This window comes from Echeneis naucrates, chromosome 15 (assembly GCF_900963305.1).
Source record: "Echeneis naucrates chromosome 15, fEcheNa1.1, whole genome shotgun sequence".
NCBI lineage: Eukaryota > Metazoa > Chordata > Actinopteri > Carangiformes > Echeneidae > Echeneis > Echeneis naucrates.
The window spans coordinates 2,096,169-2,110,896 of NC_042525.1; the positions used below are offsets into that span (position 1 = coordinate 2,096,169).

The 14,728-nt window shown below is 43.7% G+C and overlaps 1 protein-coding gene across 1 annotated transcript in view; it reads right to left on the minus strand.

Annotated features, from left to right (window-relative positions):
• The window catches only part of adgra1b (adhesion G protein-coupled receptor A1b), a 115,174-nt gene that overhangs the window by 70,484 nt on the left and 29,962 nt on the right, over positions 1-14,728 (minus strand). The window contains exons 8-12 of the mRNA XM_029521815.1: positions 8,674-8,838; positions 5,924-6,143; positions 5,416-5,565; positions 4,423-4,584; positions 3,928-4,146 (exon numbers count right to left, since the gene is read on the minus strand). Coding sequence (XP_029377675.1) covers positions 3,928-4,146; positions 4,423-4,584; positions 5,416-5,565; positions 5,924-6,143; positions 8,674-8,838 — 916 coding nt within the window. The remainder of the gene's footprint in view (positions 1-3,927; positions 4,147-4,422; positions 4,585-5,415; positions 5,566-5,923; positions 6,144-8,673; positions 8,839-14,728) is intronic.

The window sequence follows — 14,728 nt, forward strand, 5'->3', positions numbered from 1 at the left end:
GAACTCTGTCTTCTGGCTCGGCAGAAGTGAAAATGCATCACTGAGTCACGAGCTGCTGCGATAAAACCTTAACCCCTACTGAGAGTGCAGCTGAAGATCTGAGAGTTTATCGATTCTCTGGTCTTCAATAACTTAGACGTCGAGGTTGCGTAATACCGGTTAAAGCCGACGTCAATTTGACGTAGAACAGGCACGACAGCTGACGTTGATATTTTGCTGGTTGTGAAGTAACTGAAATCCTCCGTCCTCCAAATATCTAAGGCCAAAATCATCCTGACATTCTGGTGGTGAGGAGAGAAAAAAAAAAAAAAACAAATCCAAAAAGAAACTACGTCTGCTAAATGTCACAATATTAATTAGCCAAGGTTGGATTTCAACATCAATCCAATTTTCATTTCCAACCCACATCTTACGCCCCGCTGACGTTAGAGTCGCTGAAAGACCAACGTTGTGCTTGCTGGGTTGGAACAAACATCACATCAGTTTCTTGTTGGAATAATTTGAGCTGAAACAGGAATTACAGCGTCTGCAGTCTCCTGCTGTACTCTGCAGATAGATTTCTAAGAAGCCATAAACCCATAACGTAAACAAACATCACATCAAGTCTGTGGCCTTTATGAGCGTGAATAAACTGGACTATGAATCCCACAAGAAAACTAACTGCTTTTGTTTGCACATTATTTTATCAACACAAATATGAGCAGCGACCGGCAACTAGTTCTGCTAAAAAAGGAGGGTGAGATCAGACGGACAGGAAACTTGGAGATGACAGAAAACAGAAAACCACACTGAGACTTCAGAGCAGTCCAACTATGGGAACGACCAATTAGACTTCGCCACGACCTCCTGTGAGCCAATCACAGATCTGTCACATTTCTCTGCTGTCTTCTGTTACTCTTTCAGCGGCTCAACCTTCACACCTCCGGTTTCCATCACAATCGGCCATCCAGCAGGTCTTTCCACTGAGCTTATCAGCAAGCTGGCTCAACATCATCAGAGTCGGTTTTTCTCTCCCTCCCCACCGCCGCCGCTGCTGCTGTCTGGACTCCAGCGGAGGATTTCTGTATGACTCATGCCATGGCTGTCTCTGTTAAATGATAGCTAAATTATAATCACCAAAGACTCCTCTCACATCTCTTTAATGTTCCCTGTTGTCTACAATATCCCAAATCATTTAATTTAAGATCTCCTTAAGCTCTTTGACTTTCTCCTTTCTGACTGAAACGACTGCAAACACACATGAAGTCATACGATGACACGATCAGTAAAAGTCTTTCCCACACACCCTGAGAAAGTTAGACAGAGAACGGAAGGGAGGGTGAGAATTTAATGATATTGTCACACGGCGGTGATGGCTTGACTATATTAGAGCCATTTTACGGGCGGTTTAAGTCCCTCAATAATTAGCATCAAAGTGCTCTCATGCAGGGCGCTGCTATTCACCCAACAACTGCTCCAGAGGAGCCAGAGCTGTGGGGTGTGAGTGCGTGAATCACCTGGGGAGGACGAGCTGTGTTCATTCTGCACACTAAACGAGGTGGAAATAGTGTTACGCTTCTCATCTTCATGCTCCAAAAAAGTTACTTTTTTTTTGCCCCCTGAAAGGTTATCTAAAAACATCTTATGCAGAATGCCTCGCAGCTGCACCGCAACTCCTGAATAAAACTCCAGAAAGGAAAATGACAGCAGGTCTCTTTGATGTCTGTAGAGATTTTGTCTTATTATCTCTTTAAAGCATCATCATCTTTAGATTATTATGCGTCTATACGGACAATATAGTGTCTTCATCGTACCCTGACAGTAATCAACTAAAGCACCTTTTCGGTCCGAGTGAACGCGACCCTGTACTACTCACCTACGAGCTCTCCCTCAGACTCCGGGCAGTAAATTGGGCACTTCATTTAATACGTGATGTTCTTAGCCTGGTTAAATCAAGATTATCTTAATGGAGATACGGCACGGCTGCAGCCCATAATGTACTCCAGCCCTTGTATTAAAATGATTTCTTAATGGCGGTGATACAGTAATAATCTCCGTCGTGGTCTTAAGTAAGCAATGTATGCATAATAGCACAGTTTAATACCGCTGATAGAGTCAGGATGTAAGTGATTATAGCAATTACACAGAACGCAGTTATTTTAGATATAATGGAAAACCTCCAATATTGATTGTTGCTGCAATGACTCTGAAGACTGACACAATTGGTTTATTTCAATAATTGCAATGATAGTTATGAGCCATATGTGTAAGTAAAAATATATTCAGTATGTAAGCCAGTGACCTTTATATCGTTTCTCCAAAAGAATAAGTATGACTTGGCCTACAGTGCAGTCTGTAGCATTAAATACATTCTAAATTGGCCTTCCCATTAAACTAAAATTGTACATGTGAAGATGAAACAGTTGGACTGGCACCAGCAGGCTGCGTCTCCCAGTCTGTGCACTATAACACGTATTTAAAATGTAGCTGAATGCCGACCTGATCCATTCGCTCATCGGTTGCTGCCAATGAAAAGGACAGCGAAATAGCATTTTTAGCTTCGTGCTAACATCTTAACGAATGTCTACATTTTACCAACAGACCAACACTGACTTGTGCCAAGAGATATCTCTAAATATATCTTCCTGAGCATGGCAACGGCTGATTGTTTGAGCTGCACACTTCAGAAGCCAAGAGGAAGCTTCACCCAAGAACATGACAAAATGCCACATTTGTGCGGAATGAAACATTTCAGCTTGGCCACATATTTTGTGGCAAAAACCCAAAATTACAGTAATGAAGAGGCCAGAAAGAAGCTTTTTCAACACTGACATTAACTCTTACATGAGATTGGGCAGCAGTGAGAAACTTTACGGTGCCTCACATTCCAAAATATAAGCTCTATTTGTGTTGAAAAACCTATTCCATCATATTGGTAATTTTATGCTCACACATGAGGAAGAAGCCTTCAGAGGACTTGGCTCCAATACTCCAGGGTGAGTACATAGAATTTGTGTTTTTGTTTGTTTCTTCTTTTTGTCCATCCCATGATGCAGATGACTTTACTCCTCTTCCATAAATGCATACATACATACATATAAATATATATATATATATATATATAGACACAGACAGCCTGGAGCTGGAGCTAAGTGCTATAATTGCGAGTAAAGCCACAGAGACGTGACACCATCTCACCAGAGAAGAAGATGACGAGGGAAATGAAATAAGCCGACAGACTGAAAGATAAACACACACCCCTGATACACACTAAAAAGCGCCGACAGCATCCTCACTCATATGGCCTCTGATGAATCCAGCAGAGTGTCGACTGAATAGCTGGAGGGTGCAAACCGTCCAGATGCTGCAGAAACCAGCCACTTTGGCGAGTCGAGCGTGTTGCCTGCGGAGCGGCTCTGATCTGCCGATGTGGTATTTGTCATTTGAGACAGCCACCACTTCAACGGTGGACTTGCAGCAGATATAATGACAGCGATGCAAGGCCGTCTTATCCATCACGGGGGAGTGGCCCACATTCACGACTCCCTACAACCCCACCTATCACCAACGGATCTATGATTTGCCAACAAACCCAAACAAGGCGTCACCTGGCCGGGACAAATTAGGCAACGAGAGACTTAAGGGCGAGTGGTAACCCTTCTCACATGCTTCCACCGCGTGGTGTCCACGAGCTGCTGTGCAAGCTGTGCTCCCAAATTCTTATTTTGTTTTGTTGCATTGGTCTTTCTCTCATCCCTGCATTTGGGTGTCAAGATATACAAAAAGTGTGTTGCCTTTAAAAAAGAAAAAAAAAAAAGTGAGAAAGAGATACACCATTCTCTGACCTCGGGCTGGATCTGCTGGATTTTGCCAACAAAAGCGGGCAAGAGAGCAGAACAGCAGCACATTTTAGAGAGTTTCATGTCATTTTTTTAACTAGCAGCCTACCTTGCTGAGGTGACTGGCCGGTGAGCCGCTGTTGTTGACAGTGTGGCATTTGAAGTCGAGCCACAAATCCCCCGCGGCATCACGCTCTCTGCTCTGGTGGTGGCTGTCGGGGCCGGGAGGGGGGGCAGATGAGGGAGGCCGCTGGACTGCCGTGCAGGACAGGCCGAGGAAGGAAGACGGCCGGATCAGAAATGCCTCCAGAGCGATGTTAGCAGACACCTGATGGAGGGGAGAGGGGGGGGGGGCAGGTGATTTTTCTATTAGTCACTTAGCAGATGGTTTTATCCCAAGTGACAGCAGAGCGTAAAAAATAGACGGAAGCGAGAAAAAACAAAGAGAAGAAGCAATTTATCTTTCTCCTTACGTATGCTAGATATCTACTCGAGCCAAATTAACTTCTCATCACTCTAAACCTGAAGAAAAGGAGCGTAAAGCTGTGGAACATTTTGCACTATAATCAACTTCTGCCCCGACTGACCGGTCGTGCCAACTTACCTTAGAAATGGCCCGATTGTCTCCGGTGAGTGCCAGGTCAGCGATGCGCTCCACACACTGGACGATGCGAGTGCACGCTCGGGCCTCGTTCTGGGCCATCCACAGAATATGCTCCTCCACCAGCATCATGTTGCTGGCTATGTCTGGTATGTAATCCCCCAGCTGCAGAAACACGAGCAGATATGGATGCAAACAGTACGACCCTCAATATGTCAGTCATATCCGCAACAACAGACGCATTTATCATCTCCGGTCAGAACTGTGAGGGAGGCCACAGTGGCTTCATTCATTATGGGGAGATTTCATTTAAATTAATATTCACTTCCTTCAGATGGTACTTTGGTATTTACTTACTGTACTTCTCCTTGTTGCTTCATTTGACTATCCTTTATTAGATGAAGGAGGGTGGTCTCCCCATCATTGTCTGGGGAATGATAAAACACACCATCTCCTCATAATATCTCCTCCAGGGTGACCTATGATGACTAATTGGACAAGTGAGAGCTAATATTGATTCTTTTCACTGATTCAGCTCTACACCCTTCCCCTCACAGAACCTGACCTTCAGCGTTATGCCAAGCCCTGTGATTGCCTCCGGCCAGAGATGGAAGGGAAGTTCACTCAAGGTAAAAACGCAGCTCACTTGGAAAAAAAAAAAAAAAAAAAAAGGCATCTTCATAACTGTAATTGTCAGTCGGGTCCACTGCCGCCATAGGCAAGAGGAAGGAGTACGAGGTGAAAAGTTAAGCTGTCTGGGATCGATTGAAGGATTGAAGCTGGAATGATGTGTTGCATATTGTCTTGTTGAGCTCTCACTTGAGTCTCCTTTTCTGCCTGCTCAATTAAAGCTCTTAAGAAATCCCCGTCTCATCATGACGACCTCGTCAAAGGCTTCCTAAATAACTGCACTCTGTAGGGTAACAACAAACTGCACGCAAGCAAACGCACAAAACTGTACGTGTTTATAAAAGGCCTCTCTGTGTGCCGACTCACATCTCTGCGCTTCTCCACCAGCCTCGTCAGTCTCTCCACCAGGTGCGTGACAAAGATGACGTCCATGACGTCAGTGAAGTGCGCCGCACGGCTGGTGAACGCCACCAGCTGCTGGCCTAAAGGCTGCGCGTTGGTGGTGTTTATAGTGATCTACAATTTAAAACACACAGACACACACACAGGACATCACAATGGAGCAGAGAGATAACGCTAAAGAGCTCTGACAACAGGCAATAAATAATAAAGGAGCGTCATGCTATTCCATGTCACACGTGTTTTGTGGACATGAATCCTCCAACGTGGTCCCGTGAATCCCATGAGTCACGGAGAAGTGGTCGGCTTGTCATCAGTCACTTCGGATTAAGTTTATAAAAGGCACACATGCACAGATCTGCATTTACCTGCAGGCTACATAGAAATCAGTGGAGATGTTGGTTTCTGCATTCTAATAATGTGCTTGTTTATCTAAGTGGGATGGTTGACATTTAAAAGTCATGAGAGCTGATACCTGGGTGAGCTCGTACAGCACCCGGGTCAGCTCGCTGGCGTACGGGCACTGGGTGTAGTCCTCCTCGGCCCAGCGTCCGGCCCGGTCGCAGCGCCGCCATGCCTTCTTCTCCCTCGGGCTGGAGGGGTTGAGGGCGCTGCCGGAGGGGTGGGGGGCAGAGCCAAATGTGGCAGGAGCGCAGGGCAGGAAGGCAAGGATCCCGGCGAGAGTCTTTGGCCACCTGCCACACGAGACATCTCCAAATGATCCGAACTTAAGTGAATGTGAGAATCTGCACCAGATGGCAATTTCATACTCCCTGTACTTAGGAAATTAGCAATTTGCGTATTTGATTTATTTTGCAGAAGACTGCTAGGTTCTGAAACAACGTGCTGTGTTATTAATGACTTCTGACTTCATTGTCTTTATTCATTTAAGTTTTAGCGTCCTTCCACTTTTTGCATGATGAAGCTAAAGTGTTGTTTTAATGGCAGAGGAAGTTTGATGATGGCGTCACTGCCTGTGGAGAAAAATAACTCAGATGACGTTGTCAAGGTTATTTTGGACTCTGCTTCAAGTTTACACACTCAGCAGAAAGCTTTGGTACAACCTTGTAGGACGGAGGATGTGAAGGTGGGATTTGACCATAACTACAACCTAGAACCATTTTTACTGTTAACTTTATGAATTGAAGCCGAGATGTCTTCATCCAGCTACAGAGAATCTGATTAGTACATTTTAACATTGTGTCTAAATTGCTTACATGATTCCTCACAAAAATAATGAGGCAATAATATTACACAATGCTGAAGGAAACCGCTATATTTTATTGAAGAATTATCGTTGGAAACAGTAAAGCTCATACTGCGTTATGTTAAATTCCACATCTTTTCGTTATTTTTCATCTCACTTTGTGATTTATGTGCGAGCGGCTGCGCAGACATGGCTTTTGTGTGTACACATCATTTATTCATCTGGCCTCTCTCTTGTTTTGATGTTGGCCATTTTCTTTTTAATCTGCCTTGGGCAAATCCCACAGCTCTGTGAAAGCAACTAAACGTGCTCACACAAATGTTGGAGGGTGATGTATATTTAAAACAGAAACCAGCTCCTTTTTTTTTTTCCCAGCCTTTAACAGTAATTGTAAGCGTTACTCATACTGCGATGTGAAGTTCAGCAAAGTCTCCTCTGAAGCAAGAAATAAAACTTTCTGTATAATGTCATCAAGTTGTGGCGCTGGTCCACCAGCCAACCTGTGATCGGGGCCGGGGTAGATCTTAAACTTTCATTTTATGGCTGATGCCTGTTAGTGTTTCTAAAATAAAGCTCATTTGAGTGTAAAAAGTCAGCCAAACAATCACAGCCCACTACATTAGTTTCTATTTCCCTGGCAATAAAAAGACTCCAGGTTTTATTTCCTGGTGTTGTTGTAGATTAAAGGTCTTTTTTTATTTTTTTTGGCGGCCTCAGGACAGAGTCTTAATTTGTCTACAACATGTTCTGCTTCTCTTTTAACATCAAAATCCAAGCGGAGAAGGTTAGCATGAATAATGCTTAACGTGACAAACACTTTTGACTTTATCTTAATGAAAATAAAGGAACAGGAGGCTGGCAGCCTGCTCTGAAGGTAAAGGCCTGCCATCCCTTTTCCCCCTCCCTCTCTTTCCCTCTCCATCCACATTGTTGTTGCAGCAGCAGCAGCAGCAGCAGCTACTTAGTAATAAATGGCGTTAATTTCGCCCGCAACAAAAAAAGCGGGCTCATTTTCCAGACCATTACTTCAATTCTCTGGCAGAAAAAAAGCTTCTGTTCTTGCTGCACCAGAGGTGGGCTGTAAAGTACAGCAGCTAGCGAGGAGAGGACACGACAACAGCCTCCACGGGGCAGGGAGGACGGAGGATGGAGGAGGTGACCGTGTGTGGACAACGGCAAGGTTTCAAGATGGTCACCAGGAGCGATGGAGGACGAGGAGATGTGTGCTCATATTACCGCTCACACAGTCCTGCAACGTTTCTATATCACACGTCCGATTGTTAGTAAAAAGTGCTTTCAGGCCTGGTCTTTGGACATTAATGAGCCTGATGCGACCAAGATGAAGCCACCAGCAGCATGAAGACTTAAATACCTTGACAACACTTGATGTGAAGAGTTAATAGCAGTGTGAGCTCTCCGATTGCAGCATTAATTTTATACAGTAGACTGCAATTGAGAAGATTTCTGGTGAATTAAATTATGAGGTAAGGCCATTACTTTGCCATCAGCTCTGAAAACTGGCCATTACTAGCCCGTTACCACTAATTACACATTTTTAAAAGGTAAAGGAAAAGTAAACTTAACATTCAAGGCTACAGTTTGTAACCTTAGTTATTTTTCTCACTGTAGATTTTAAATATATGAAGCTTCCACGTGAGGGCAGTTAGCTTATCTTAGCATGAACGACAACTGGGAGACAGCTGGCCCAAACTCATTTAAACGGGGCATCTGCAAAACTGCAGCATTTCCACGGCCGTAAAACAGACACTTAAGGAATCGCTGCTGGATCTGTTTTCATTTGAAAGCTCTGGAGCCAATTTGTTTAATCAGTGTGAAGCACAATCGCACTGTGGAGCACATGGCTAAAGGACAGAAAAAAAAAAGGAGACCAATAAGGCTCAAAGAATTGTTCATTAATTGTAATCAAGGTGAAAGCAAACAAGCAGAAGCTGAAATGTTGAGCTGTTCCTTTGAGTCCAGATGGAGCTGACACACCGTGGAGCGGTGAGGACACTCACCTGAAGTCCCCCTTGTTGTTGGTGACCCTGTCAGCGGGGCAGTACGGCGCCGACGTCTCCAGGACAACTATCTCCATTTGCTGAGACGTGTTGCCACGGGAACTGGTCACCAGGCACTCCCAGACGCCAGCGATGCCCACGTCGATGTTGGAGAGGACGACCTCGCTGGAGGAGGACGAGGAGAACGGAGGAGTGTGAATCTCTGTGTTTTGGCAAACTTATTCCTGAGAGTGTCAATTGTTTGGAAAAAGGTGCCAGATCACGATGCGGCCTTGAGGGCTGAACGTGTTTGATTTTAGTGGTGTGGTGGTTTAGTGGTGTTTTGTTTTTTTTCTTTTTGGATTATTTTGATAAAGATCGTCCAACAGAAAAGGGTTAAGGTTGGGGAAGCACTTTAAGGATTCTTTGTGTTCATGCAGAGGCTTAATTGTTTGCTGGGAGTTAGATGATGGTTACTCACGCTATCATTCCTACTTTGCCACAGCGATTCCTATCGCAACACAAAACGCCTGATTAAACAAAAGATGGTGAAACAGTGACACAGAGCCGATGCAGGCCATTTGCCAAGGCGACTAAGCTTCAGGATTTTACTCTTTATGAAAAAAGGAGAAAAGCCGACAGACTTATCACCGTGGATATACTACCCCCATGAGAAATATTTAATTTCCAAACATGTATTCAAATTTACGTTTCCCGTTGTGTGTACTGAAGAGTTTAATGCCGTTTTTTTTATTATTATTACCATTTAATTAAGCTACAAGTCGCAGTATACCACTGTATAAAGTTTAAAATGCAACTTGGGGAACAATGCTGCACAAACGGGAATGTGTGACAGTTGACATGAAATGATTAGAGACAGACTGGACAAGAAACTGAAATCTTCCAGAGTAAAGATGATTAGTGGCTGAGCGGCTCTGATGTGGAAAAGTCCTAATCCCAGAAAGCGTTTCTCGGAGGATGTGAGCAAAATATTTATTCAGACACATTAAATGCCTTCATTCTTCCAGCTCCTTCTTGGTCTCAGCATTCTGACTACAAGTATGATGCATTCAGTTTCTCAGCTCAGCACGCACGTTGTGAAACATCGTGGAAGTTGAGTTTTTCATTAACACACACCGAGTCCTGGACATGTAAATTCCAGTTAGGTACAGAAGATACATAATCAAATTCAAAGTAATAGAATACATCGGGACTTTTTGTTCGTTTGTTTTCTTTTGAACCATGAAACATTAATTAGCCAGGAAGAAGTAAAAAATAAATACGGGTGTGTTGGTGTCCATGAAGACGGTAATCATCATTCCCAGACGGAGCAGGAAGTTGAAATGTGGTGTCAAATCTCAATAAAGGCCACTCAGAAGCTGTGTGGTAGAATCGCTCTCATATTTTATGGGATTCTAGCATAACTCAAAAGAAGAGTAGGTCAAACAAATAATGAATATTGATACCCCTCCAGGTTCAGAGTATTTTATTCTGATGGGAGTTGGCAGAAAAAGGTAAACAACAAAGACCAAAGCTCGGTCTTAAGGATTCCTTTAATGGTTGCAAGGAAAATGATCACGCTAAAGCGGATGAAAGTGAAAGAATAACTCAGCTGGCTCGAAGGCTAAAGAACACACGCACGCTGAGAAAATGGTGGATTAAGTGACAGACTTCTCTCAGTATATTCCACAAAGCACTAATAACCCTTCATAAAGAATGCAAAAAAATGAAATGTCAGTCTAGAGTGTCAAATGAGCTGTAATGACCTGAATCCACCAGCGAGGTGAAACACAATAAGATATTTTCATGTTTCCAAATCACAGCACGTTGTGCTCTTGTGTGAGTTATTCTCTGCTAGTCTGCTGTTTGTTTAGTGAGGGAAGGCAAACAGAAATCAGAGCGTTCTCTGCAGCGAACAGACCCGTGACTTTGCTCCAATGACTTCCCGTGGGCGAGTTATGAAAACGAATATAATAAGTCCTGATTTCATCTTCTGTGTCCCACTAAAGCTCTCTTTTCTGATTGCTTTTTCTAAAAGGCCACTAAATCAGATTTGAACGCCTGACTGGAATGATGACATTCAGGGCTAGAGAGCAAATGTGTGTAAATGTGTGCCTGTGAATACATGTGAGGGGGTTTTTACATTCGGTCAGTTGGCTAAAAAGCTCTTCTGGGCATTTATATCTGGTTTTGGAAAAAAAATTTTTGTTTGTTTTAGAAGTAGTTAGGAGAGCAGTTTTTTGGAAGACACATTTAAGAACGCCTGTATGTTCCACTAAATCTCCCTGTAGGAGTGAGTCACTGTCGAACATGATGATGTTTGTGATATCTTTCCTCACAGAGATTGTGGACTCTAACTCAAACCCTTAACCTCTCCTTCACAAACGTATTCTGCCGCAGAATAATATCACACACACTCCTCTCCACCCCGCCCTTCTTTAAAACAACATCCTCTCTCTTCCATGGGACACCAGTTGAGTTTTAAGTGTGGACGGGCTTCAATCTGAAGCCCTCCAGGCTCAGTCCAGATATCAGCTGCTCTCTGCAGTTATATAACAAAGCACAATGAGGACATGTGCCGCCTCAAATCCTAATCTGAACAGAAAACACAGATAACATATTGGAAGGGAAGGTGAAGTGAAAGACCAAATCTGTTAGTCATGCTTATCAGACTATTTGCACAAGACTAGTATTACATAGGGGGCCCACAGTAATTCATTCAATACCCCCAAGAATTAGTTTAATAAAACCTTTTGCCCAGCATAATGAAGCTGGCTGGAAATAGCAGTTTTCCATATATAGTAGTATTTTCTACGTTTAAGGCATTTTGCACCTCCCTTTACGGACTCCGGTAGATTAAACAAAAGAGAAAAAGAAAACACACCAATTCCACCAGTAGATGACCTGAAGGACAAACCGTCTCAAAGCACCTACAGCTGGCAAATGATACACTTTACACGTGGTGGAAATATTCAAATGTATTGCTCACATCAAGTGCAGCGGGTTCAGCTAAGTGGCTGTGTATTGTGATGCTAGCCGCCACATAAAAATGACCCATTGCATTGACGTGTGACGTCAGCGTGACCGGAGCAAAGCAGGAAGTCAGGATTACATATTTACCGCTGAAGAGCGCAAAGATCCACAATGTTGTCCCACCTCGAGAAGCTAAAGTCTAAAGCAACAGAAGATTCAAAGGTTGGTTTTGTATTTTAGTTTCTGTTACGATTGTCATTATTTTATGAGAAATGCATTTTGTTCTTGTCGGCCTGTCCGTGCTGACGCTTATCTGAGTGTTTGCTGTTGGTTGTCATTCTAAAATTCTATGTGGACGATCAATTTGTGATCACTTCTTTGACCCTTCTCAATAACGTCTGTATTCTGAGGGCGAAGAATGATTTAGTTCACCAGGTTTGTGCGAGTCCTGCCCCCTTTATTGATCAATAATAATGTTTTATTAATCATCAAATCAATCTGCAGAAACTTTAGACCCTGCTATCCCTTAACTCTGAGCGTTCATACAGAAATGTATAAACATTTTACATTTGAAATCAAATTTAACATGTCAGAGCACCAAACTTCTTTTATTCATGTATTTACAACAAATCCTTCGTCCTCACTCAACAACGAATCCTCCAAACAAGTCCCACGCTCTGAATACAGATACATATTACATTTGGGTCCGGTTATAATAAAGTCACCAAATGTTCCCTGCTTTGTGACCCGTCTTGGTGTGAGCAACACTTTGTGTTCAAACATGTAAAGAAATCGCAGAGCTGCTGGTTTGTATGTGCGATTACGTGCATGCAAGTGTGCTGCACTTGTCCTCCTTCACCATGAGGAGCCTGGAGAGGGGACAGTTACATCATCACTGAACGTGGGCCAACTGTCTGAATGCTGGGAAATACCTCCCCACCCCCTTCAGCCCATCTCTCCTTCTGCCTCCAGCCTCGAACACCCCGCCGACGGCGATTTCCTCTACAGCCTCATCGCAAACGTCCCCGGTGACCTGCTGCACCCAGACAAAACAAGGAGAGCGGAGCGGAGGAGGCCGCCCGGCAGACGGGCCCATCCTCAGAAAAAAAAAAAAAAAAAGTCATCTTCACATAAACATATGAAGAAATTGCTCCAGTATGTGAAAAGCAGAAGGGCAGGGGCACACAAAGCACTGACCTACATCCACAGCAACACTGCACCATTGTGGAGCGGCTCCCAGAGGACTCATTAGGGACATTTACATTCCTCTGCTCATATTTAACTGTTTGTTTACATAATGCAACGTTACAGTCCTTAAGCAGCAAGCAAATTACCAGCTTGCCGGCTACAGTTTGTGAGATTTTGGCAGCTATGCACTGAAATCGTTGGGGTTAGATTTCTGAACCCAAAGTCTCAACCCGTCTCTTGAACATTCGGTTGCTAAGAGCAGTAATAAATTCACAAATCAGCATTTTTGATGCATACAGGCACAAATGGTGAGGCGATGTGATTTAATGAGCGTACTGTTTGCATTGTAACTGCAGCCTTATCAAACTAGCACTCTATTCACTACTCTACATGCTCTATTAGGCAGACTGCTAATAATTCGCACTTGACTTTATCCCTGTTGAACTTCGTCCAACACAAATAAGAGCTTATGCTTTTCTTTATTGACTGAGACTGGCAAGCGGTAAAGTGATGAGCCCCGAGGTAAAACTGTGTATGTGTCGGCATAATGAAATTCAGTGTCCTTAGCTGCACGAAAGCTCAATTCAAGACAGAGTTTTAAAAGAAAACACAATACGTTGTGATAAAAGACGAGAGATGTGGGGGTTGAATTGAAAGAAATGTACGTTTATATTTGTGAACAACAGCAGTGATAAAAAAAAAAGAAATAAATAAAAATAAGAGAAAGCTTCAGCAGAGGCAGCCAGAGACATTTTCCTTTTTCTTTCAGTAATATTTCCAAACCAGGTTCCTCATTTTGTGCAAGATTAGCCTGATTAAAAATGGAGAGGATTAAGGAAGATACATCCAAAGTGTCTGCTCCAGTTAGCTACAGGGCTCTAAAATGTTTGATTAATGAAACATGAATCACAGGCTGGTCCCACTGCTGCTGCTCGCAGAGCTGACACCGGGAGTTTGGCCTGACACCATTACTCAGCAGGAGCCTGGCCCACATTACAGAACCACCAGGCCTCCTGGGGCCAGTTTTTTTCTTTTGTTTTCGCTGTGAACTATTTAAACGGATCAGCTTATCGGCCCACCTGAGCCGCCAAATGACATCCTTTAATGACAGTACACGGTTTAATAAGTGGGAGGAAGGAAGAAAAGAAACACAATGCTGTGAAGGAAAGGACAGAACAAATAACGCATAAATCAGGATGTTTTGTAAGGCCGTGTTCGCTGGTGTCATGATTCGGACGTGTGTGCTGGCTGCTTGCCTGACGCAGCCCAAAGCAGGCTGAGCTGAACGGAGCTGAGAAAATAGCTGCAGAACATTTTGGGTTCACCTTCAAAGAGGTCATTTCACTGCAGCTTTGGCATCTCCGCTCACATCGCTGCAACACTGTGCGACAAATTCAGATGAGGGCTTTAAGCCACACGCTAAATCCTGTGTATTCAGTCTTTCCCCTCCGATGGGGCATGCAGGATGACGCAGTCTAATTCACAGGACGTTTATGCAAGGTGAAAGAAATCAACACCAACCCTGATGGCCGCTATATTCATCCACTGTGGCTAAACAAGCACCAGCAGCGTCCGCGATGTCAAAGAGCACATTATTACCTTTTTTTTTTTTTCACCCTTTTTTGACTACATCAGTCGTGGCTCAGTGAAGTCACAGGAGTCTAATTTCCCCAAATGTGTCCATCAGCACTGCAATTTCAGATACAGCTCAGGGCTAAGGGTGAAGTTCAGCCCAGGCACAGCAGACTGTTTTTGTTGGCCCGAGCTGTTAGACACTCATCAGCGATGGAAATGATGCAGGTTTTCTACGAGACGGACACATTTTAGGTGCCAAGAGAGACATGACCTGAACTCTCATACTTGGAGGAGAAAATTGCATTCTGTGGGTAATTGCAAGCAGAGGTTCTAATCAGAA